Source organism: Petaurus breviceps, unplaced genomic scaffold, assembly GCF_028583685.1.
Source record: "Petaurus breviceps papuanus isolate PSGF00001 unplaced genomic scaffold, PetGlider_PUasm1.0 90804, whole genome shotgun sequence".
NCBI lineage: Eukaryota > Metazoa > Chordata > Mammalia > Diprotodontia > Petauridae > Petaurus > Petaurus breviceps.
This window is the reverse complement of record NW_027187348.1, coordinates 7,181,076-7,208,410: the sequence shown is the minus strand read 5'-3', so window position 1 is coordinate 7,208,410 and position 27,335 is coordinate 7,181,076. Positions and strand designations below refer to the sequence as shown.

The 27,335-nt window shown below is 37.3% G+C and overlaps 1 protein-coding gene across 1 annotated transcript in view; it reads left to right on the top strand.

The window, feature by feature from the left end:
* Positions 1-555: 555 nt before the first annotated feature.
* The window catches only part of LOC138147574 (aldehyde oxidase 3-like), a 112,025-nt gene continuing 85,245 nt past the window's right edge, over positions 556-27,335 (top strand). Inside the window, exons 1-7 of the mRNA XM_069070105.1 lie at positions 556-733; positions 2,418-2,475; positions 10,226-10,322; positions 13,342-13,450; positions 15,474-15,600; positions 24,272-24,333; positions 27,055-27,135. Coding sequence (XP_068926206.1) covers positions 653-733; positions 2,418-2,475; positions 10,226-10,322; positions 13,342-13,450; positions 15,474-15,600; positions 24,272-24,333; positions 27,055-27,135 — 615 coding nt within the window. The 5' untranslated portion in view covers positions 556-652. The remainder of the gene's footprint in view (positions 734-2,417; positions 2,476-10,225; positions 10,323-13,341; positions 13,451-15,473; positions 15,601-24,271; positions 24,334-27,054; positions 27,136-27,335) is intronic.

The window sequence follows — 27,335 nt, the reverse complement described above, 5'->3', positions numbered from 1 at the left end:
AAATATAGTTACAAAATAAGAGTACTCAAAATAGCCCAACCTAAAAGCAACCCATGTGACTGTAAAGCCAGTTCTACAGACAGAATCATTAGGACATATTTTCATTTGACCACAAGAACCTTTATTATTTAATTGTCTTTAAATGCTTTTAAACACAGGTCTACATGGTGGCTTAATAATCTTTCTAATTATTTAAATTTGGCACCAGTGAAAATGCAACGGAATGCAAGTAGTTTCCTGAGTCATTTCAGTTTCTTTCCACTGATTGCTATATTTCCTTACTGCTAGGAATGTAATAGTAACACCCTTACCCCAAGAGCAGAAAGGTGTGCCTTATTATGTAAGAAGGGCAGGAAGCTGTATGCCTTATGTAAGAACTGAATCTGGTTTTAACTTTCATATTTGCTTAGGAGAGGAAGAAATGCAGAAGAAAAAAGGGTGGGAAGTGATGAGGGCTGGGAGATTTTAAGGACTGGATGAGTGTGATTGGTGTATTTAAACTCAGAGAGGATCGAAAGCACATGTGATCTCTTTTCTTGAGTCTGGTTGCTTATTTCTCAATAGATGCTTTAATTTTTTCCCACTTAGCTTGACACCCTAGCAGATGTAACTCAGGTCACATTCTTAACCTTTTGACTTGTAGCTAGTTTATATGTCAAGATCCAGCTTTGGAGGCGTGATGTCTCATTCTGAGAAGTCAGATGCACTGATTTTCTTTGTGAATGGAAGAAAGGTAAGTTTCTATTGTCATTATTGTTAAATGTTCAATAAAGGAGAAACAATAGCAGAAACAATACTTCATTGTATCTTCTGCCAAGCTCTAGTGAGCTGAGAATAGAGGGAGGGGTGGGTAAGTGTGTAAGCCTCAGATCGCTGTGTGACCACGAGAAAATATTTTATAATCCATGCCCCTCTTTTTATGACTATGAAATAGAGAAGTTCATTCTGTTTGTAGAGGATGTTAAGGTATGCAGATTTAAGTATTCCTGTGGGACCTTAAAATTGTTCTTATATTCATCTGAATAGTGAACTTCTCATGGGGGCTGGGGGCAGGGATTTTGAGGCTCTTTTGCCTACCCTTGTGAAGCAGGGCAGGTTTTGTGTGGGTATGTGTTCATTTAACTAATGGCAGGATGCAGAAACTGCTTAGTCAAGTTGTGGTTGTTAAAATATACCCAAGAACAACAATAAAAGCCTCAGAGGAAAAGAAAAAAAAAACTTTAGCTGGTTTGATTTTACATTGCTGGAAGTTTTCTAAATTCTCAAGCAGTATGTTAAGACAAGGAAAAACAGCAACCCTAAAGGCCTCATCACTGACAAGTCTTTTGAAAAAAACCCAACATGTTCAGGATGTCAAGGAGAGAAGTCCTGCTGATAAATGAATCCTCTATCTAAAGGGTCAGGCAGCCAAAACCAAATTTCTCTGTTGTAACTTTTGCTCCTTGTTCCTTTGGGCACTTACAAAAATGGGCCAAATTTCTTTCTTTCTTTTTTGGAATTCATGAGTTCTAGAAAAAGAACAGGGGCTTCTTTGCTTTTCAAGCCCTTGAAGCTATCCCTGAGGTGAAATCATCCATGCTTTCAAAATTTCTGGCTCAAATGAGGAAGTAAAAAGAGGTAGAGAAGCCTGACCTGGCCTTCCTTAACTCAAAGAAGGCAAAGGTTTTCAGCTGGGGGTCCTTTCTCACTTACCCTGTTGAAAATATCTTTAGTTCCCAGATCATTATGTCTACATAGCACAATTAGACCATTACAAGTTACACAAACAAAACTCCACCATTGAGTGAAATGAACCGGTGTTTCTTTATAGCTGAAGGTCTTTTGAGTAACTAAGGTTGTCAAACCAAATGCAGAATTGCCTTTTAAATCCATATTAAGTGCATTTTAAAAGTCTTCTTTGAGTGTGCCTACAGCCTTTGCCTTCTTAGCTTTTCTCTAGGGGCTGAAAGGACACTATAATAAGACACAAACAACTGCCATCATCAGTCTCTGTAAATTTTCAGATGTTCAGTTGAAAAACAGAGAAAATATAACATGTATAACATGATTTCTGCTGGGTTACTACTCACTCAAGCCCTCCCCTTGTTCTTCACCTATTGGAGACCAGGACATATACTAAATTACTTATTTTTATGCAGCATTTCATAACCTTTTATTTTTTCTGAGACTGGCCTCATCATGGGATCTGAAATATTGTGTGTTACCACCTAATTTGTTGAACATATGCCATATACAATATGGTAGTATGTAACTTCATTATTTGGAGGTATGGAATTTGATCAGATTAGGTGAATGAGACCAATCCCCCAATGAGACCCTTCCCCCCAAAACAATTCAAAGACCTATTGCCAAAAAACAAATCTCTCCAATGAAAATTTGAATTCACTTAATGCTGTGTAATAACTTTCTTTGTATAGGTGATTGAGAAGAATGCAGACCCTGAAGTAAATTTATTGTTCTATTTGAGAAAAAAGCGTATCCTTTTGTTTGTGCATTTTATCAGGCTGACTTTACATTGAACTTTTATATACTTTGATGACCAAGTTGGACAAAATATTCTGGAAGACTTAGGCCTTTCCATGCATGATACCTTGTTGAAAATGCAATATCCCAATGGAGTCCAAGATTCAAGAGCTTAACTAGAGTAGCACAAACAAGCAAAAAAGGAGGGAAAGGAAGTAGCAGCAGCAGACGAGTCCAGGGTAAGAGAAGGTTAAAGAGTTGGGAAGAGCCTTTCTGATCATCAAAATTCTTTGAGTTGTGGTTGATAACAAGCCAAGTGAAACCACAGGGAAGTAGAAGGCATTCCTGAGTCAGTCCATTCTTTTAGAAATCTAGAAGTCATCAAAAAAGAAGGAAATAGTCATAGGCCAAGAAACATGTTCTTTGACAACGCAGGTATAGGTTGAAGGCTTTAGGTGGTTAATAGCTGGCATTTATATAGAGCTTTAAGGTTTGCAAAGGGCTTCATAAGTATCATCTCATTTTATACTCATGACAACACTGGGCAGTAAGTGGTATTATTATTCCCATTTTACAGATGAGGAAACTGAGACAGAGAGAAGTTAAGTAACTTGCTCAGAGTCACCTAGCTAGAGTCTTGAGGTCAGACTGAAATGAAGTCTTCCTGACTTGATGCACGGAGCGCTACCTACCATACCACCTACCTTCTTTACACCCTTTTAGTTTTTAGATGGGGTTGACTATGATAGCCTTTTTTTCAGAAAGCAGTCTAATCATGCCTAGGAATGAAAAGAGGACCGCAATTACACAAGTAGAAATGAATATGGCCTGGGTCTCAGCCAGAAAGGTTCCATACTTAGCACAGTCATAGAAATTTTTAAATGTTCCATTAAATTCTAAGGCTCAAGGTTATCCTTACCTACAGGTGAAGTTGCCTACGAATTCTTGATAGAGCATTAGTCATCCCTCACACTTCTACTCTGGACAATGAATAGGTATAGTTTTGGCTTTGGGTTTCCCTAAATGTTCCAAATGGAACAAAAACAACAATATGGACCAACTATTGATACTTGCCTATCCTTTAGTGCTTTTAAAAATGTTTTACTGATGCCTTTTGTTTTTATGCCACAGTAATTTCCTGATGCATTTTCTCCCCATATTGCACAAAAACCAAATGAAACAACCCCAAACAAATCAGTTCAGTACAATAGACCAACAAAGTTAACATGCCTCTATCGACAGCTTTTATAGCATTTTGCACCTGCAGTCGGGCACCTCTGCCAGTGGGATGTCAGTGTATTTTATTCCTTTTTTTCCTGCATTGGTCACTGCAATTAATCTGCCTGCACCTGCCTTTTAGGCTTATTTTCATTTATATTATTAAATAATTATGTAAATTGTTCTCTTGGCTCTGCTATCTTTGACTGAAATTGGTTCATAAAAGAATTTACATTTTTCTCTGAATTCTTCATAATCATTTTCTTTTTACAATGCAATAACATTTCATTATGTTTGTATATCAAGTTGTGGTTGATAACAAGCCAAGTGAAACTACAGGGAAGTAGAAGGCATTCCTGAGTCAGTCCATTCTTTTAGAAATCTAGAAGTCATCAAAAAAGAAGGAAATAGTCATAAGCCAAGAAACATGTTCTTTGACAACACAGGTATGGGTTGAAGGCTTTAGGTGGTTAATAGCTGGCATTTATTATGGTTGTATATCACATTTTGTTCTGCTAGTCCCCAGTTGATGGACACCACTTTGTTAACAGTATTTGCTATTACAAAAGATGCTGCTTTTGTTATAGATGGGGTCTTTGTTTCTGTCTTGAAGTATATGTCCAGTGGCAATTAACTTTTTGTCTCATGTAGTTTTCATTTATTATTTCTTGAAATATAAATCTGAAAAAGCAGACTTTGATAAAGCCCATTGGGATTCGAATGGAGCTACCTGACTTTGCCTTTAAACCCAAATCTCTCAGACTCTCATTGATTGGTCAATAATAGGTCCAACCCAAGCCTCACTTGCTCTTTGTTTGGGTTCTGCTGGCTCAGATCCACTGTAGGTAGCAATTGTTTCTGTTCTGGTCAGAGACTCTGAGGATCTTCCCCTCCCGCGGTGATTCTTTTGTGAAGGTAAACTAAGCCATCTTTTGCCTCTATTCTTTTTTTAAAGCAATCAGGGTTAAGTAACTTGCTCAAGGTTACACGGCCAGGTGTTTCTGGGTGGGTGCTAAGTGTCTGAGCCCGGATTTGATCCCGACACTGGAGCCGGTGCTCTTACTCGCTGTGCTACCTAGCCGCCCCATCTATTCTTACCTAGCCTTTGATTACTGAATGGGTGTTGCCTTGATGTTGACAAACTAAGACCTGAGAAAGACCTTAGCTTAAAAAGGCCAAGGTCTCCCACTGCATCCAGGGCCATCACCAGTTGTCCTGACCTATGTCTTGTCACTGAACTCTGATGTCTTTGGAGGACAGAATGAAGCTGTCCTCTGCCTCACTTAAATCCAATTCACTTACAAGACATCACCCTGCTGATGAGAATGAAGGATGGAACAACAACAATATGCCCAGTAGTGACATCTCTGGATCAAAGGGTATGAATTTTAGTGATTTTTCTTACATGATTCCAGTTTTGTTTTGTTTTGTTTTTAACAGAATCATTGGACCTATTCACTTCTCTATCCTCCAAACCAATAATATTAGTATGCCAGTTTTCCTACATCCCCTCCAATATTTACCATTTCTCTCTTTTAATCATTTTTATTAATTTGATTTAAGGGAGAGACTACCATTTTGATTATTCCAATGAAATCCTGGAATCTGTCTGTACAAGCTATAGAAAGAGAAAGAAGTCAAATTAAGATCACTATATTTAATTCTTATGAAATAAGAGCTAGGACTAAAGATGCAATTGGGTTTGACCTCTCTAATTCCTTAGGATCTCAAGTGGTGTTGAAGCCAGGGGTTTCAAAAGAGAAGGGGGTTGATGTGGGAATTGAATAGCTGGTTATGAAAAAGATTTGGATTTCTGGACTATGCCTTAAAATGTAGAGATGATGATCATTTGCCTAGGCATGTAGTATATTTAATGAGGGCCAGTAAAGAATATTTGCCTGGAGACTTCAAATCTTATTTAAAGAGTTTTAAACAGAAAAATGAAGTCAGAAGAAGGGAAATATACAAACACATCCATCAAGTCAGATGCCATAGAGAACAGCAAGCGGGATATGGGAAAAAGAAGAGCAGCAATAAAATTAGTGTCCACATATATTGATACAAGTATGCAAAGTATAGGTAATAAGCACAAGGCTACTTTATGTCAAATGTACTAAAGACCCTAACATACAGAGGCAAATATGATCTTATAGGTATCACTGAGACTTGGGATTTGGTAGGTATAAACATATAGACACATACCTTGTGGGTGGCATAGGTATGATGTGCTCTACAATCTGGCCTGTCTTTGTGGAGAGTGTGATGGGACCATAAATATACCATCAGCCTTTCTGGGGTTGGGCAGGAGGGGCATCCAGGATCCAGGACTGCTGATAATTCAGGATAGATGATCTTCCCATTTCTAAAAGGGGTATGTGAGCAGAATAAAATCTATCTGCCATCCTTCAAGTATCTCTAGTTTGGAAGTAGGATGTTTAGAGGTTCAGAAGGAAAGCCACTTCACTGATTTCTATTAAAAGCAAGAGTGGTCCATAGCTTGCACTCAACAGTTTAGCCCTTTTCTGCCAAACTTGGTTAAACAAAAGAGAGTGAGGAAAACAGTTTCTGTTAAACAAAGAACAAATAGTGAGTAAACCTATTTATCAAGCAAAACAACAAACAGAAATCGGAGTTCTACAGATTAAAATATACCACTGAATACTCAAGAGTAATTGAGCTCTTTAGCTAGGTGTGAAATCTTCAACTAAGACTTCAGCTCAAACCAAAGGAATGAAAGTGGTCCCACCCAGGAGAGGGCCACTATCAGCAGCTTCTAATGTTGCAAGACAAGGAATATGGTAAGGCTGGCTTCATATACATGCACATGCACACACACACACACACATTATGAACCTCTAATGCCTCAGCCACCATTTAAAAATTCACAACTTGTCCTTCTGTGTAACACACTGTGTGTGTGTGTGTGTCTTTTACCACCTCCCTCCCTGGAGGTCTGAAACCAAACGAAGTTCCTTTTGCAGGGATTCAGTACCATACTCTAGATTTTTTCAGCCAATTGGGAGTCCTGAATCATAGAGCTGTCTTTCAGGATACCATCTATGTAAGTGTTACACTAGTAAGATAAAATTTAATAAAGATAAATGTAATGTCTTACATTTGGTTTAAAAAACTTATAAGTATTGAATAGAGAAGACATGGCCAAGTTCAAATGAAAATGATCTAGTCTTTACTCAATGGTAAAGTCAATGTGTGACAAAATTATAGTCTTTTTCTAGCAGTTTACTCAAATTAAGACTGTATTTGCCAAGGCTTACAAATACATATATATGCTAGAAATTTATATTACAAATACTAAAAAGTAGATGAGAGTTGCGTTGCAATATTTACTTGCTTAGTTTCATATAGTTAATTGAATAATTCATTAAAAATTAAATGTGGGACATCTAGGTGGTACAGTGAATAGAATACTGGCCCTGAAGTGAAGAGGAGCTGAGTTCAAATTGGGCCTCAGAAGCTTGACACTTAACTAGCTGTGTGGCCCTGGGCAAGTCACTTAACCTCAATTGCCTTGCCTTTCCTCCTCCAAAAATAAATTAAATTATTAGCCTTCATTAAAAATTAAATAAGTAGCCTTTTACCCACTTTCTTGTTCTCCTTTTTCCCTATGAAATTCAACCTGATAGAAATGGCCTGGAAGTGACTGTGTAACAACTCTCAGAGAATTTGGGCACAGGGCATAGGGAGCTGACTTAACAGCTCTGTGACTCCTTGTCCTGTCAGAATCCTCAGGCAGAATGCCAAGGTATTCTATTTATTTGGGAGATTAGAGCACTTGATGAAGGTGATTTTTACTGTGGAGAGGGAGAAAATAGTGAGTAAGATTTACTTTCTTATCTCACAGATTATTGTTTTGAATAGCAAAACATCTACTAACAGGGAGGCCAGGTAGCACAGTGAGTAAGAGCACCGGCTCCAGTGTCAGGATGACCTGGAGATCGAATCCTGGGCTCAGACACTCAGCACTCACCCAGAAACACCTGGCCGTGTAACCTTGAGCAAGTTACTTAACCCCGATTGCTTAAAAAAAAACAAAAACATCTACTATCTACATATCTTTATATATGTATATAGATAGATATATTTACATACGCAGGGTGCTATAGTATAGAGGTTTATTTGAACTTAAAGTCAGGAAGAACTGGATTCAAGTCTAGCCTCTATGACCAAAGGTCATTTAATTCAGGTGACTCTTTTTTAGAAAAAAAAAACTAATTAATTTTTAGTTTTCAACATTTGCATTTATATGATTTTGAGTTCTAAATTCCCCCTAGAAGGCATGCAATCTATATACGCTTATACATGTATGATCATTTTGAACATATTTCCACACTAATCATGTTGTTAAGAAGAATCAGAGCCAAAGGGTAAAACCATGAGAAAGGAAATACAAAAAATGACAAAAGAAAGGGAAAACAGTATATTTTGATCTGCATTCAGACTCCATAGTTCTATCTCTGGATGTGGATAGCATTTTCCATCATGAGTCTTTTGGAATTGTCTTACATCATTGAATTGCTGAGAAGAGCTATCTAGCAAAGCTGGTCATTGCACAATGTTGTTCTTACTGGGTACAATGTTCTCCTGGTTCTGCTCAGTTCACTCAGCATCAGTTCATGTGACTCGTTAAGACTGTGAGTTGTAGAGTTGTTGATCTGCATCTCTTAGAAAAGAGGTGAGGGAATAGGAAAGAGAAGGAGAAAGAAAGAGCCTAAGCACACACAACGGCATACTCTGAGGCAAGCCATAACCCCGGCTCTCAGAATGGAGTCTGTTTTCCATTGTCATTGTCTCATTCACCTGAAGGAGGGGAGGAGGGAGCACTTAGGCTGGCATACCTGATTCTGAGACCATGTTCTATGCACACTTGTGGGAGAGAGAGGGAAGACGAAAGTCTGTCTGAAGAAGTGGAAGAACACTAGAGAGAGAAGCCTACTCCCTTCAAATTCTTTTTCCTGGCTGGTTCTGACACTCGATGATCCCATTCTCTTTAGCTAAGAGTTGCCAGAAATCTGAGACCTGGGTCTAGAATCCCTGATAATTCCTCTAGTTCTCATTCATCCTAAATCCAGGTGTCCTGGGCCTAATGACTCAAAGAAGCCACCACTCGCTCTTCTTCTAATTCTGCCCCTGAAAGGACTTGTCATTTTAAAATTACAGTTTAATGTGACTGAGGGCTAGCAGCCTGAGTTTGAGGCCACTGGGTACATAATATAATAACTGGGTTAAGTTCTAAAGGAGAGGCAAAGATAAATACATGGTATTGCACCTTTTGCTTTAGGAACATATAATCTAGTAGGGAGAATAAAAAAATGTCTCCTGTTTACCATATGTAAAGTGTTGTTCTCACAATTTGTAATGTGGGTAATTCAAGAATTTTTATCTTTGTTTCACAGATGAGGGTATAAGCTCAGAGAGGAAATGTGACTTGTCCAAAGTCACCCAATTAGTAAGGGGTATGAATATGACTATTCCCTCAACTTCTGATTCCAAAACTAAAGTTCTTTCCACTTTTCTACATTATTTCCACAAATACATTTACAAATAATAACTATTGTATGATTTAAGACATGTTAGGTACCTGAGAAGATTTTAAAACACAATGAGGACACCAAAGACAAAAGAGTTCTTTTCTATGGGGAATAGAGATTGATCAAGGAAACATTCATTGAGAAGATAACATTCAAAGATAGATGGAATTTAAACCAGAGAAGTTAATATAGCCATGGGTAACAACAGAGTGAGCAAAGACACCAAGGTGGAAAAGCATAGGATATGAGTGGGGGACAAGTATTAAAGTTTAGCTTGAGCACAGGTTTGGTTAGCTTCCAGGCTAAGGCATTTAGTCCTTATATAGTAGGCAGAGGGGAGCCATTGAATGTTTTTGAGCAGGAGAAAACAGTGCTTCTCATTAGGAAGAGTGATATAACAGTGTTTCTCATTAGGAGGAGTGATATAACAGTGTATGTAGAATAAATCATAGAAGGTAGAGACTAAAACTTGTTTGCTGCCCATTTTCTCATTACCTTTTTTAAAACTTTCAATTTATAATCATTTTGCTACTGAATTTTTTTACATCATAAATAACTAAACTAAGGGTAGGATTGTAGAAGGGCCATACTGTTTATAACTTCTTCATGTTCAAAATAACTACAGTAGCATGCCTTCTGTGTAGAACAGTTCTTTAGGCTTTGGGTTATATAATAAGGTAAACAGACATGGGAATTATGAGAGTTCCAGATTCCATGAGATTCCCAACCTTTTTAAAAAAAATATTTGAAGACTGACTTTTGTCCTTGGCAAATGGTTTTCATCAAGTGGTTTATGACAGAAACCTTAGGTACTGAGATGCTAAATTCTAACTTCCCTTAATATGGAGAGTCTATGGGTGAGATAACCAGGAAATTAAAACAAAAACAAAAACAAAATCTATGTCTCCTTCTATGCATAAACAAATCATGATAATGGTGAGAATCTACAGAAAGAGACATTCTAGTACTCTTTTCCTTGACTACCTTCTTTCTAGTCCGTCTGACAGGAACCAAATATGGCTGCGGAGGAGGAGGCTGTGGGGCCTGCACAGTGATGATTTCAAGATATGACCCCAGCAACAAGAAGATCCGGTATTCATTCCTGAGAAAATGTTAATTATGTAGGATCATAGGTGTAGAACTGAAAGACCACTATCTAATGTAAATGCACTTAGAAGAAATTGAGACCCAGGGGGATTAAGTAACCTTGGTCAGAAGTGTAGTTAATGAATTCAATTCCTCTGACTCCAGAGACAGTCAAGAAGACCTTGGTTCAAATTCTTCCTCTGACACATTGTAAGGTTAATAGAATATAAGATCTTCCCCATCCATTAATAGGCCTATGTGACCACATGTGTTCCCTTTTTCCCTTGGAATAGGGCTGTGTTCCCAGGTGTAAAGGTACACATGTATTTTAATCATGGATGCCTTGCTGCTTTAAGCTCCATCCCATTTCACATCTGTGACACATCTAGAGTCACACAGAGCCCATCAGGTGATATTCAGGGAGATTTACATTGCCTTGGGGGAGGAGCTTGGTTAGGGGGAAGCTTGCTTATGGGGAGGCTTGCTTGCAGGAAGGCTTTCACACCTTTTGGTGCTGAGCCAATTAGGCACTGAGCCATGTGAATTGTGATGCCTTCTGGCTCCAAGCCTATTAGTTGAAAACTATATATACTAGTAGGTTGGTATTTTACTTTGGGGCTCACTCATGGGAAGAACGTTCACTTTAGGTCTTTGTGATTTTGTCAGACAAGACTCTGGGTAGCTGTTGTTAAGGCATAACCTCTCCCCCCTCCTGACTTTGTGAACCCAGATGCTGGTGCTTCCTGGTCTAGTGATGCAAATTGTTCTATTACTCTATTTAGACATTTGGAGCCCTGTTTATTGGATTCTTTCTTGGATACTCAATTCTTTCTACTTATCTGTCTGCATTGTTTAATTAAAGTAAGATTGTTGACCCCTTTGAAGCTGTCTTTCCTTTAAAAAAGTAGATCAATGAACCTGTGCTAGCAGCCCTTCTGTGTGCCGGTGTTATTGTTCTTAAACCTCCATAGCAGCTGCAAGTATCATTAATAATACACACATATTCACTCTGTGACCCTAGACAAGTCATTTTACTTTTCAGTACTAACTTCACTTCACTTTTCAGTACTCCTGGTAATGCTTAAATTATAAATTACAGAAAGGTTGCACATTTGCTTTGCTAGAAGGTTATTTCCTCACCCTGAGTTCTCTATATCAAGGAAATCACAGAAGTAGACACACATTTGTGTATGTGTATATTTATAAAATTATTCCTTTCATGTCATGACTTTCCCCATAGTGGTTTTGATGTATCACAGGTTGGCATAAGAAATTAAATCAGAATTTTGGGGGAGTTTTACAGCAGTTGCTGATGACATACAAAGGTGAGCAGACAACAGAGCCTATAACCAAATACTTTGTCTGAATTTTAAAATAAGGTATTGTAAATACTCCATAAAAGAAAAAGAAAAAAATTCAAGCTTCTTTTCTGGTATGAAGGGATGGCCAAAAATTTTATGTGGATTTTCCAGATCGTGTGGGCACTGTGTCTTTAACCCCCATGATACGGAAGGGACAACTGTACATGTACACATATGTGTGTGTACACATATATACAATATGTATATGTGCACATGCATATGTATTATTTTCATTCTCAAACTCTTGTAGCTCACAGAAAGTCTAAATCTCTGTTCCAATTTAAAATAAAACCTGTCGGGGCAGCCAGGTAGCACAGCGAGTAAGAGCACCGGCTCCAATGTTGAGAAGACCTGGAGATCGAATCCCGGGCTCAGACACTTAGCACCCACCCAGAAACACCTGGACGTGTAACCTTGAGCAAGTTACTTAACCCCAATTGCTTAGGGGCGGCCAGGTGGCTCAGCGAGTAAGAGCACTGGCTCCAGTGTCGGGATGACCTGGCTCAAATCCGGGCTCAGATACTCAGCACCACACCCAGAAATAATAACTGGCCGTGTAACCTTGAGCAAGTTACTTAACCCCGATTGCTTTATAAAAAAAAAATAAAAAAAATAAAATAAAACCTGTCAGATTTCCAGAATACAAATGACAGACAGATAAAACATAGGGGATAAAACAAACTGATTCAGGCAAAAAAAAAAGCTCTCCATTTAAACTTGGTTCTTTAGAAATCTTCCATTTGGAGTAATGTTTTTGTAATCCATGTTAAATGAATATCTTTGTAGACAGTGTAGAAATGAGATCTGAAAATCCTAGGGCTGCTGTTGCCAATGGCTCCTTTGAATAGTGAACAAAATTCAGGACAGAAATTGGCTTACATTATTCTTTTGCTTAGAGAAAGAATAACCAATATGCATGTGTACCTAGAGCTAATGGGTATTTATGGGAAGAAGATAATTGCTCTCTGTTACTGACTAGGCAACTCTTGAGGTTGTTAACAATTGAATTCCTGCTTAATTTCTCTGGGTCCTTACCTGTTGAAGATAACCTACTTTGTGATCTGAATGCCAACTCTCAGAAATTCTAAATTAATGAACAGAAAACAAGAAAGGAGAGACCATTTTAACTTTTGAAATATATAATAACATAGCTGAAAAAAAGAATATTAGAATATCTTCTGGGTTTATTCTAAAATACAAATAATAATAGCTAACATTTATATAATGTTTTAAGCTTTGCAAAAACACTTCATATACTATCTCATTTGATCCTCACAAAAACTCTATAAGGTAGGTGCTATTACTATCCCCATTTTACAGATGAGAAAACTGAGACTGAGAGGTAATCACTCACCAAAATCACTCAGTTAAGAGGTGTCTTGGCAGTATTCGAACTCAGGTTTTCCTGATTTCAAATGTAATACTCTATCACCTTGCCAACTAGCTGCAAGATCAATCCTTTGTCCAAGGGAACTTTGGTACACATTTATTTGTTCTAGATGAACCTTGAGGTGCTTTCTAGGTTTAATTCTTTGATTCTGAGTATTATTTATATTTTAATTATCTTCTAGTTAAGAGCCCCGCTCCCCTCCCCCTCCCCAGTATTAGCTATCACTACTCTCATTATTCTAATACTTCTTTTTGTTATTATGTAAAATCTGAAGGCATTACTCTGTCACTGCCTGCTTGGTTCCTATATGCTCCCTCTACGGGGCTGCAGTCACCACTGTGGAAGGTATTGGAAGCACCAAAACCAGAATTCACCCTGTTCAGGTAAGAATACAACATAATATGTTCGTCACACATCCTTGCATTTGTGAGTCTGAACGTAAAACAAATTGTTTGAGCGCTGCAGTAAATTGCTGTGAGCTTGACGTAGAATTTTCAGGGGTGGAGAATGGATGTGTGTAGTGCTTTAGAATGAGGTTCCCAATTAGATAGACTGTATGAGGTGCTGTGGAAAGATGCTGGATTTGGGACCAGAGGGCCTGGATTTTAATCCTGTCTCTGGTATTTACTACCCGAGTGACCTTAAACAAGTTATTGGACCTCCATTTTCTTCTTGCAAAATGAGTGGGCTGAAGTAGATGACCTAGAAGGTCCACATCATCTGTAAATCTATAATCACAGATGTTTAAAATTTTGACATTTCTTCCCAAAGAGAAACCAGTTAATTAAGTGATTTTCATTAAGATACTGGCTATAAATTGAAGGAAAAATGAGATTATTCTAAATGTTTAATCAAAATGTCAGATGACATTTTAAAATGCATTTAAAGTTCATTCATTCAACATTTATTAATATGCAAAAAGAAGCAAAGAACAGTTTTACAGTAAATCTCAGAGACAAATGTATTAGTGATTATAGCTATGTCCTGTGCTGTCTCAAAACCATAAGGATGGGGTGACCAGGACACCAAAATTCAGAGGGTGCTGACAGCTCTTACAATCCTCCAGTTAGTAGAAAAACTTGAGTTTAGCCCTTTGCAGACAAGAAAAATTAAAGGAGGAAATTAAAATCAGATGGCACATTTTCTCTCCCCCTCTTCCATTTTGATGGCTGAAACCTACATGAGCTTCTCTCCTGTCCTCTCCACTCTGGGATAGTCTCTCCCAGCTGGTTTCATTGTGTTGTAAATTTTCTAATCTGAGGCTTTAGTATTCCAGTCTTTCCCACAAAATGGCCTGGTGTCCTAAGATCAGAGGTCTTCTCTTCTTGCCCTAGCCATCATAATCGCTAGCTATTACTTTGGCTGTCCCAAGGATCAGTCTCCCAGCCTGGCAATTTAGCAGACAAGAAAAGAATGGCTCTGAATGGAAGGCAGCCTGACATGAAGGAGAAGGACAAAGCTTACTTGTTCAGTAATTCAGTCATGTCTGACCCTTAGTGATCTGGCTGACTACTGCCCATGGGATTATTGAATACTTGAAGCAGCTACAGGAATATATAAACACTTTAGTTCACCAGAATTTTAAGTACCTACTTGCTTTGTGTTATGTACTTTACTAGGATCTAGGGGTGGGGTGGGAATAGTGGTAGTATTAGAATACCAAGATAAATAGAATATAATCCCTTACTTTAAAGGATTTACAATCTACTGTTGTGGATAGGAATGGGATGGTGGTGTTGGGGGTGAGAATTGGGGGTTGTGGCAGTGTGTAATACAAATTCAGATAAATATACTACAATTTGGAGTGCAAAATGACAAAGTACTAGTGTAGTTCACAGGAAGGATCAAATCTATAAATCCACACTTCAATTCCAGTGCTTTTTCTCTTTTAATTATTTCTCATTTATCCTGTATATAGCTTGCTTTGTATATATTTGTTTTATGTTCTTTCTCCCATTAGATTGTAAGCTCCATGAGGGTAGAAGCTGTCTTTTGCCTCTTTTTGTATACCCAGTTCATTTATCCAAATAATAATTTTTATTAATCACATATTATTTATGTGTGCTAGATTCAGAAATGAAATACAAAGATAGAAATGGGGAATGCCCTCATGGAATTAATATTTTTCTTCTAGTTAGGATTTTATATATGAAAATGATTGAAAGTGAAGAAAACACAATATACCCTGAAGGTCAATGATCCTTCTAAAAATCTTCCTTGATTTGAAATGAAATAACTGTTATGATCTCTGGGGAAAAATATCTTTCTGGAATTGAAGAACATATGCTTTCTGTCTGTAACACAGCATATTCTTGTGCATACTTTTACTTGCATAAATAAGGAGCATATATTGGATACTATAAACTGAAGGACTATGGAAGGATTAATTGTTTTCTTGACTTCTAGGAAAGGATTGCCAAAGGCCATGGCACACAATGTGGGTTCTGTACTCCAGGGATGGTGATGTCCATATATACTCTCCTGAGGAATCACCTGAATCCATCCACTGAGCAGTTGACTGAAACCTTGGGGGGTAAGTTTGCCCCTTACCTTTTGAATGGTAGGATATGAAAGCAAAATATATTTCCTTTTTAAAAAATTGTAGGTAACTTTTGTTTTTATATTTTCTTTTTTTCCATATATATATATACCTCCCATATCTAGACATATATTTTATTAATACTTTTTAAAAACAAGGATCAGGTATTCTTAATTTACTCATTTTCACTCAAGTAAATCATATTCAATGCATTCACTGTATTTTATAAGAAAAATTTACATTTAGTCTTTGATTAATTTGCATTTGGAGCTTTTAAAGTCAGTGTTGATAAAGTAACATTTAATTCAATGTACTAGTTTTTTTTGAGGGAGTTTAGTCCTAAGATTTAGTTGGTATAGGGAACTTCCTTCCATGTTGATTAGTGATTCATTTATCACATGATGTTTTAGAGTTTTCTCTAAGTTCTGTGTTCCTTTGACATGTGTCAGGGATAGGATTTTAACCCTAATCTCCCAGAGTTCTAGGGCAACTCTTTATCCCCAGAGTTGTCAAATTTGCAATCTGCCTGACCAGAACTCCTCACTGGGACCCAAACATGATTAAAATACAATTGGGAAATGCTTAACAAAATAAACAGAAATACAATACAACAAAGATATCATAAGTTTGTGATATTCTAAGTCAATATATGGTCTATGGGGATTGTTTCTATTTGAGTTTGACACCAATACCTATACCATAATAACTTTTAATGTACTAAATAAAATAGAAAATTTATACTGGATATAAAATTAGTGCTACAGGGTCAGTTAGTCAATCAATATTTATTACTATGTGCCAGTCTTTGCTGCATTCTCAATATTCATAATCTCTAGTATCTCTAGACTGATCTCTGATAATAATATTAGTAATAATCAGCACTTTAAGGTTTATAAAGTACTATACATATATACAAAAATGCATATACACATACATACATATATGTGTGTGTGTATATATATATACATATATATATATAGACAGAGAGAAAAAAAGAGAGAGAAGAGAGAGAGAGCATATGGGTGTATGTGTGTGTGTGTGTGTATGTCTTCGTCTTCAACTTTTGGAAGGGGTAACATTCCTAGAAAATGGTATGAATTTTACAGAGGTGCACAGTAAAAAACAAATAAACAAAAAAAAAACCCAGCAGAGGCATTCAAAAAGGCCAATTAAAAGAGGTATGCACTTTAATAAAGGCTATTCTCACCAGAGTGATAAAAGATAGACCAGGTCATTGGAGGAACCCTGGACTATTTCACACAAATAATGGTGGGTCAACCAAGGCAGAAGCTCAGGACTGGAGCAGGGAGAAGGGCAGAGGACTCACCAGATGAGGGGACAGTCAGATTCTGCAGAAATACATCTCTGGTGGTGCCCAGTCCATTCTCACTGGTATTGGAGAGTCCAATGGCCTGGTTCCATATCCAGTCCCACTTCTGATACCAATTAATGTCAAGGAGACTGAACCAGCCTCTGACCTGTGACTAGAGCTGAACAGAGAAGGCTAGAGACAGGAGAATAAGGAATCAAACCAAAGTTTAATTTTAAAGGAAGGAAAATGGCTTGAATGTAAAGAGGCAGATTAGATACATGTTCCAGGGCCCATCCCTGGTGGGAGGACTCTCTTTAGTGTAGCCCAAGTGGAATGCATTTTGCAGGCCTATAGTTGCTCATTGAGCTATAGTTCTGACAGTGAGTGGTAACAGCAACAATACAACAAGTTTGATTTATAGCAGGGCTTTCTGACTAGAATATGTATACAGCAGGTAATTGTCCAAACTCAGAGAACACCTGGCACTAGTCGAAGCAATACAATAATTACATGAAACAATTCTGGGAGTTTGCTGTGACTGAGATCATTTGCTGTGGCTGAGAGTGCAAAGGATTATGGTTATGCCAAGCTCAGAGCACAGCATGCTTGCTGGGCACTTAGCTCTGGAGAACAGGGTGTCTCCTAATATCTTGACAAACCTATGGGAAATAGGGGGTTAGGTTTTTGTGATCACTAAAACCTGTAATTTTTCATTAGAGATTGCTGAAAATACACTTTTCTGCACAAAATTCTTTATAAGAAAACATTAATTTTGATAATATATACTTTTATTATCATGGTAGCACCAAATTCATGATCAAGAGCGGCTGCAGACATTCTGGCAGGAAGTTTATAGACCACCTTTATTTTCTCACTAAGCCACATCACTGACTGTGTGCATGGACTTAGGACCCAAAGGACTTAACACTATTCTTTGGGGGCATAATTGCATGACAGAACTTGAATTTTAAAGGCAAACAACAAAAATATGGAATGAAAGCATGGGGAGTTCTTTACTATACAGTTAACAAGACCAGTGAAGTGTCTAGTAGAATACCAACTGCTTCACAAACTTGTTACATTATACCTCTCATTTTTTTCTTTATTGTGCATAATCGCAATATACTTGGCTACCAACTTGAAAGTGAAAATGAGGCTACTAATAAAATCATGTACATGCTTAAGTTGTGAAAGTTAAACATATGAATATTGGGGATTTATTATATATCTGCCTATGTGTATATGTATACACATATATGTATGTGTTAAATACTGTTAAAAAGACAATTAAAAAAAGTATTACTTATACTTACAGACTTACTAAATCTTAGAGTTGGAAGATACCTTAAAGATTACCTAATTCAACTTTCCATCCATAAAGGCTACCCAGTGGCCACCTCTAGGCATGCAACACACAAACCTGTCCAGCCTGACATGTCTACAACTGTTAAAGCAGGTCTGTAGTGGCTGAGAATTTAGCAAACACATACATGTCTAGTGATTGTAAACTTCTCTAAAATATACCTTAATCTCACGCTGCCTTCCACTGTGTTTTCTGGATTGCCTAGCTGACTTCTTTATTATTATTACAAATTTAGGCCTGTATATCAATTAAGGACTTCAGCTGACTTTGTAAACTCCATGTTCTGAGTAACTTCACTGATTAGGCTTGTGGCAATCCCATTAACAACTGTTTTACTGGCTGGTCATCCAGCCACTTCTGGAATATTTCCTTTGATAGGGTACTCAGCTCTCTTACAAGATGGTCAATTCCATTTTGGCAGTTTTGTTTTCTAAGAAGCACTTCCTGATATTGAACAAATATCTATCTCACTATAACTTTTCTTTATTAATTTTTATTCTACTCTCTGCAACAAGGAAATAAAAGTTACATCCATCCAAATGACAATGACAATATTTGAAGGCTGTTATTTTTGTTCCCTTTTAATCTTTTCTTTTCTAGGCTACCTGTGTATTATTCCCCCAACTCTTTCTCATAGATATGGTTTCCTGATCACTCACCATCTTGGTCATCTTTTTTAGGTGTACTCTTGTTGTAAAGATCCCTCTTAACTGGGGCTTCTAGAAGTGAAAATAATGCTCCAGATAAGCATTGACCAAGGCAACAGTATTTTGTGGGACTATATATTATCTGCCTTGATCTGGATAGCACACTTTTAGTCTAAGATCACATTCATTTTTTGGCAGTGATGTACTGCTACTTGCAGTCAACTAAAATCTTGCAGCGTTTATCATCTGGGCTGCAAAGAAGCTGGTAATCCATATCCTGTATTTGTATAATTAATCTTTTGATCCTTAGCACAGAACTTTACTTTTATACTTATTTTATTTCTTCTTGTTATTTTTGGCCTATTGTTCTGACCTATCAAGATCATTTTGATTCTTGAATCTGGTATCCAGTGTATTCTTTGTGCCTCTTTGTTTTGTGTTATGTTATCTGCAGATTTGATAAACATTCCTTCAAAGTATCTATCCAAGTTGCTGAAATAGAGAACTTAAGAACTAATGTATGCAAAGCATTTGTAAACCAGAACAGTAAAGGAAGGAAAGGAATAAAACAAGCATTTATTAATCACTCACTATGTTTGAGAGGCCTTGTACTACTCTTTGGGAATAAAAATTCAAGCAAAAGCAAGACTATTCTTGTCTTCAGGGAGTTATCATTTGAATGAGGCAGGATAACACAAAAGGGAGCTGAAAATTTTGGAAGGAGGAGGGAAGACACTTGACCCAGGACATGGTTTGAAGTCCAGAAACTAAGAAGAGGGGCTGAGAGAAAGTGAAAGCTGGCATGGGCCCCTCCAGAGAAACTCACCAATGGAAAAAAGAGTTGGCTTTACAGAGGGATGATTCACTGATCCAGATTGGCATTTATCCATGTCTTCCCATCCTGGATGCTGTTGCTTATAGGGAACAACGTGCTTGTGGTCCGTTTCTTGGTGTTATGGAGGCATCAATTCAACACACAGACAGTGAATTTTTTATTCCTTGCTCCTGCTACAGGACTGGCACATTTCCTTTCCCAATCATATTTCTTTGATAAAATCTTTAAGCTGCTTCCTGAAGCTATATCTTTATGTGTAATGTGCTACAGCCACATGTGCTACCCATGTATCTTGATTCCCTGAAGACTGCAGTATTCCATGATTTGTAGCCATATAGCATCAATGGAAGAACACCTGTATTTAAAAGGTAGAATGTCATTGAAAGAAGAAACTTGAGGATGTTGTGAGCTCTTTGAAATTTACCAGAAGCAATTCAACCTTCTACTAGGGTGAGATAGAATAGAGTGCTGCATATGTTTAGCTATTCCTGTCATTGATAAAAATGTAAGGCCAGAAAGGATCAAGAGTTAAACTGTGACACAGTACTGTTGACCTAACACATTGACCTCAATCAATCAATCAGCATTCTTTCAGTTGTTTGACCAGTTAAAATCTATTGACTCTATTTTTTTTCTACATCCTTTCCCCACAAGGATGTCTTGTTTTATTGAAATCAGGATACACTCTATTCATACCTTTCCCAAGGTCTATCAGTAGAATAACCATATCTGATGCAGGAAGAGTCAACTTTTGCTGGACCTTAGTTTCCTTCTCTGTAAAATGAGGGGATTGAACTGGATGACCTTTGAGATTCCTTTCAGTTTATATCTGTGATCTTAGGATTTTATTAATTTCAGAAGATTTGAGTCTAAATTCTGGCTCTGCCACTTACTTGCTGTATAATCTTGGGTCTGAACCTCTCTTTGAGCCACATGTTCCTTATCTGTAACATGGGGATAATATCTGCTTGATCTACTATATGGGATAAGATTAAATGAACTGTGAGGCTTAAATGAGACAATGTTTGGATATGAAAGTGCTTTGTAAACTATAAGTAAGATATTATATGACTAGAAACTAATGCAGACATAAAAACCAGAGGATCTTAGGTTTGGAAATGAATTTCAGAGGTCAGCTAGTTCAACTTTTGGTCTTGAACATGGAAATTTATTGTCATAGTCCTCCTTTATCAATAAAAACAGGCATCACTCCTTATCTGGTAACCCAGTACAGTTCTGGACTTGCACTTGGAACTTCTTGACTCCAACTTGAAGAGTTAATGAAATAAAAAGATCTTTCCTGTATGTTTATAGGCCTATGTGACTACATATGTTCACTTTTCTTCTTGGAACAGGGGCTGCGTTACAGGTCTAAAGATAAGAGCATAGATGGCTGATTCCTCTTCCTTTAAGTGTTGGTCACTCTTCTAAGAACATATAGAATCAATCCTGTGTCTTTTAGAATACAGGTATTTTGCTTTATCAATCACTGATGTCTTACTCCTTTGAACTCTAACCCAGTTCACAGCTGTAACAAATACTGTGCTGAGTCACATATTACCTGTCAGGTGCTGGGTCAGGTAGGTTTTCACACCTTTTGGCTCTGAGCCTATCAGTCAATATATATTTTCATACATACATACGTATGTATGTATGTGTATATATTCTGGGAAATTGATGTTTTGCCTCGGGTTTCACTCATGGGAAGGATGCTTCTTCTGAGACCTTTTTGATTTCTGAGATGGGACTCTGGGTAGTTGTTATTAAGGGGCCCCTGGCTGTGAATGTGAACCCAGATGTTGGTGCTTTTGGTATGGTGATGTATATAAATATTTCCATTATTCTGTTCAGCTTTATCTTTCTATATTTCTATAATGCTGTTTTGTATTGTCCTTGTGTGCAGAATAAATGTTACATTGGGTTCAGTTTTGAGTAAAGAGTGCTTATTATACTATGTGATTAGATCCTTAAAATATATACATACACATGTATGTATATATGTGTGTATATACATGTACATGTGTATGCATATATGTATGTGTGTGTGTGCATGTGTATTCACAGGAGCTGCTCATATGCATTAATGATACACAGGTCCAGTGTTCTATTCATATCACTACCTAGCTTTGCCACTACCTGGGCCCTAGTTTCCTTGTTTGCAAAACGAAGGAAGGGTACTGGACTAGCTGAGCTTTAAGGTCCCTTCTACTGCTAGATGTACAATCTTAGGATCCTGTGACCTTAGGATCCCTTTAACTCTTAAGGTTCTGTGATTCAGTGAAAAATAATAACTATTGATCTGCATAAGATTTTGCAAGTAATGACATCTCTTTATCGCAAAGTACAGCAAGGCCTATAACCACACTAGGGTAAGTTGGGGACATTGGCCCATGGTTGGAATCACAAAGCTTAACTCCTTACCATGTTACTTACAAAGTAGCACTGGAGATCCTGTGACACAATTGGAAGAATGGGTAATTGGGAATCTTAAACTTCTTTTTGCACCTTAAAAGACTTGTCTTCCAAAGAACTTTCTGAGAGGAGGTTATTCAGATAACATTTATTAAATCACTATGTGCAAAACACAATACTAGACACTTTGAGAATTTATAAATGAAGTAATCCATATGCTTTCTCTCTGTCTTAAGGAGCTTATGATCTAATGGAATGTGTTACAGAACATTGCTATTATTTTTGTTCTCTGCACTTAGAGGGTAATCTCATAAGGGAATAGGATTACAGATTTAAAATCAGAAAGGACCTTAGAGGTCATTTTACAGAGGAGGGAACTGAGGCCCAGAGAAGTGGAGTGATTTCCCAAAGTCATGTAAATCCTCTAATTTCAAATCCAATGATTTTTCTACCATATCATGCTCCAACCTTGTTTTTTAGCTATATTATTATTGTTCATATAATCATTCATACAATTGTGCTGCATATTCTGATACTTATTCATATTGATTTCATAATGAGTGAGGCAAATAAAATGTGCCTAAGTAACTAATGAATAGAGACAGTAAACCAATCATTTATAGTAGCTCTGATAAGTAGCTATTTGTAAACTTGGTACAAAGTTTTCCCCAAATAGTATGCAAGCTACTGAGTATCACTGCTAGAGAAAAGAAAACCAGTGGTGGGCTTTTCCCATCACATTAATAAAAACACACACTTTCTTCTTAGTAACTTCTGTTTTGTTTTTTTTTTGGAGAGGCCTTAACTGGGGTTAAGTGACTTGCCCAAGGTCACATGGCTAGTAAGTGTTAAATGTCTGAGGCTGAATTTGAACTCAGGTCCTCCTGACTCCAGGGCCAGTACTCTATTTACTGCACCACCTAGCTGCCCCCTTAGTAACTTCTTTCGGTTAAAAGGACATTATTTGGAAACTTTTCTTAAAGTAGATAAGGAAAATAAGACCACAGCATGATATAGCAAAAAGAGCACTGAGCTGGGAGTCAAGAGATATGTATTGTAGTCTCAACCCTGGTACTTTGTATCCTTCTTAATAAATGCTCATTTGATTATATTTACTACATTACTTTGGGAAAGTCACTTAACATTCTTGGGCCTCATTTTCCTTATCTATAAAATTAAAGTTCTGTACTATAGGATCCTTTTTACTTCTGCTAGTCTATTGCCCCATAATGCCTGATTTGAATCAGGAAAAGGGAAGGGGAGAATGAAGAGGATGTAAAAAACACTGCCCCCCCCCATAATACATCCCCCTGTCATTGGTTCTGTGAGCTGCCTAATAATACCAGGTAAATCAGTGACCATATAATAACTAATTAATGTCATCACTAGGAACAGGAAGGTTTGAATAGTTCACAGTCTGTATTACTGGAAGGATTTCATATCACTGATGACAGAGATTCACCTACCCATCTAACTAGGACTATTTTTTATCTGATCTGCTACTGGCTGACAGCTCAGACAACCAGTAACCTCACCCTTCCCCTTACATTTTCATGTGTCCAATAGTTGTCATTGGGGGTCCTTGCATATGACCTTAAAAACAATCATTTCGTGGCAGCCACTTAAAGGATTAATATACGCCTTCCTATGAGATCATGAACGGTAGATCTATTAGTTGTGTTTTAATATTGTAATATTCACTCCCAAGGTGCTGTAAATATTTGTTAGCCTTACTTATTTTGGTGACCAACAGATGTAGATATTTGTACTCTCCAACTGTTTTCTCAAAAATAATGGACATTCTATCATTTAGTTTTCAAAGAATTCTAATGATAAAGATTTTAAGAAAAGTATTTCATGTTAAAAATATTAAGATTCTGTTCCTTCTTCCTTCAGAATCTCTGCTCCTCATCCTCCCATCCCCATCTCTAATGCCTCCCTTCTACCAAACCTGAGTTATTCCAGAAAAATTGCTTCTTGGACTTTGCCGTGGTCCTCATAGCCTTTCCAGAAAATCTGGTTTCATGATAGGGAAATACTGCAATGAAGAGGTGCAAAGTATGAGTTATAATGATACACATTTCTTCCTCAACAAGGTAACCTGTGTCGCTGTACTGGATATAGGCCAATCGTAGAAAGTGGGAAAAGTTTCTGCACTGTAAGTATGGAAAATGGTAAAAACAGATTCAGTGTCCCTCAAATTCCATGATATGATTCATATACATTAACTAGAAGACTTTTGTTTCCAGAGGAAAACCCAATTTTGGCATGGTCTTTTTACTATCCTGATCTCCCCATCAGTGGGAAAGGTTTTATTTCCTCTCTCAGAAATGCAAAGAAATGGATCCTCTATGGTTTGGTTTGTTTGAAGTGAATATCAGTAACATAGTACTGATAAAAAAAAAAAAAGTGGAGGGGTGGCTAGGTGGTACAGTGAATAGAGCACCGACCCTGGTGTCAGGAGGACCTGAGTTCAAATCTGACCTCAGACACTTACTAGCTGTGTGACCCTGGGCAAGTCACTTAGCCCCAATTGCCCTGCCTTCCCCCACCAAAAAGCAAAAAAAAAAAAAAGTGAATCAGGCTCCATTCTTTATAAAGAGGTTTTGTTGTCAGGAAAAACTGAGGAAGCCATCTTGTCATACTGTCATCTGAGAAGTACATATTGTTGGGTTACAAAAATTTCCTTTGAATTGGACATTTAAGTCTCTCACTGCATGTGATCGTGATTGTGACTCTAGTCAAAACTAATGGTATCTATATATGGGAAAGAGAAGAGAGTCTATATGAATAGCTTTTTTCTCTTGGGATAACTGTCCTTAACTAGTTTACTCCATTGTCAGTGGTGACTTCATTCTTCAGGACCCCTAGCAATCACCTTCCCATTGTCTTTACATAGTGCTTGAACTTCTAAGCACAGTACAGTGAAAAGCACTTATAAAGTCTGCTTGTCATTAAAATAAGGGGAGTGGACAGCATAAAATACCTGAGCACATACCTGCCAAAACAGATACAGGAAACTATATGAACACAAACATAAAACACTTTTTATATAAAACTCAGATCTAAATAATTGAAGTAATATTTATTGTTCATGGGCAGAAAAATTTTGCCTAACTTATCTATTTATTCCATGTCATCCCAATTACATTATTATTATTATTTTTCTTTTTTTTTGGAGAGGAGAGGGCAGGGAAATTGGGGTTAAGTGACTTGCCCAAGGTCACACAGCTAGTAAGTGTTAAATGTCTGAGGCTGGATTTGAACTCATGTCCTTCTGACTCCAGTGCCAGTGCTCTATTCACTGGGCCACCTAGCTGCCCCCCCCCAATTAAATTATTAAAAATTATTTCATTGAGTTAGAAAAAATAATAACAAAATTTATTTGGAAGAGCAAAAGGTCAGTAACTTCAAACAAACTAGGAAAAAAGATGTAAAAAGAAGTAGATTCAGCAGTATCTGACCCTAAGCTATATTATAAGGGAGAGCATTGTTGAAGTGTAAAAAGGATAATTTCAATTATTTTAAGTTACAATTTTCTTGCATAAATAAAACCTATGTAGCCAAGAATAGAAGGAAGGGAGAAAATCTGGGGAAAAACTCTCAATCTCTCAGATAGTATATGATTGGGTTGGAACATTGCTGTAGGAAATGATGAGCTGGTTGATTTAGAAAAACATGGAACAACTTGGCTCTGTGAAAGAAGATGCTATCCGCTTTCAGATGATGGGTGGAAATAAACATACTACAGTCTTACAGATATGTGTGTTTGAGTGTATCTGTGTATATTTATAGATATATATGTCTATATATCCATGCTTAATTGTAGCCTTCTTGGGGGGGGGAAAGGGGAAAAATAAAGTAAAAAGTGCAGAGCAGAGAACAAAAGAAAACCAACAAGGAAGCAAAGAAAAGCTGGGCAACTTTGAAAACAATGTATAGCATTTATTATATAGGTTTTCTTGAAATGGAAATTCATTGTTTCATATTGAGTCCTCTCTTATGATCTCTGTGTAAGTGGAAATTTTTTTCCCCTCATTTTGTATTTAAGTTTAAAATTAAAAAAACCCCAAAAAATAAGGGGAAGAGGGACTTTATGCCTTTCCAATCCATTCTTGTAGCATTATCTCTTGTTCTAGTATTTGACCAACTTGCTTTCTTTCCTTAAGGTGGTACATACACATAGTGAGTAAATGGTAGAGTTGCCACTAGACCCCAAACTTCCAATTCCTAATCCAGGGCTATCCACTTGGACCACATAACTACTCAAGCATCTATGAGCTTCATTAGTAGCTCTCAGGTTTGAAAAAAAAATCCTAGACTGATGAATTTAGAACTGGAAGGGGCCTTAGGGCAGAGGTCAAAAGTGATGAGGTATGGAGAAGTCTCATCTATTTCTGTGGAGGAAGGGGTTACCGATACATAAAAGGAAATGGTTTTGGTTGGGAGATTCCCTAGTATTGTTAAAATCCTGCTATATAGACAGTTACCTTACTCTATTTACATGGTCTTGGCTGTACACAAGGTACTGAATTAAGTGGTTGGTAGAGGTCAACGGGGCAGTCAGGTGGCACAGTGGTTAGTGTGCTAGGCCTTCAGTTATAAAGATTCTTCTTCCTGAGTTCAAATCTGGCCTCAGTCACTTACTAGCTATGCAATCCTGGTCATGTCACTTAACTTTATTTACCTCAGTTTCCTCATCTGTAAAATAAGCTGGAGAAAGAAATAGCAAACAACTCCAGTATCTTTTTCAAGAAAACCCTAAATGGGGTCTTGAAGAGTCAGACATGAAAGAAAAACAACCGAACTGTAAAAAAACAAGTGGTTAACTTCTAGCTCTAGAATCCTGTGATTTTTAAATAGTCTGTTACTTCTTTAGGAATCATCTTGCTGTCAAATGAAAGGAACAGGAAAATGTTGCCTGGATCAAGAAGAAAATGAATCTGAGAATAAAAATGATGTAAGTAACAACCCCCCCTTCCCCACTCCCTCACTCCATTTTCCCCATTCCTTTTAGTTTTAAATCATTTGCAGCACGTGGATGGTACTTCTCTCTTATTATGAGCTGGACTAAAACACCTAGGCTTGGAATAAGATGAAAGAAGAGAGGAGAAGATAAACACTATGAAAACAGTTGCCTATTTTGTAGTCCCAGCTCAT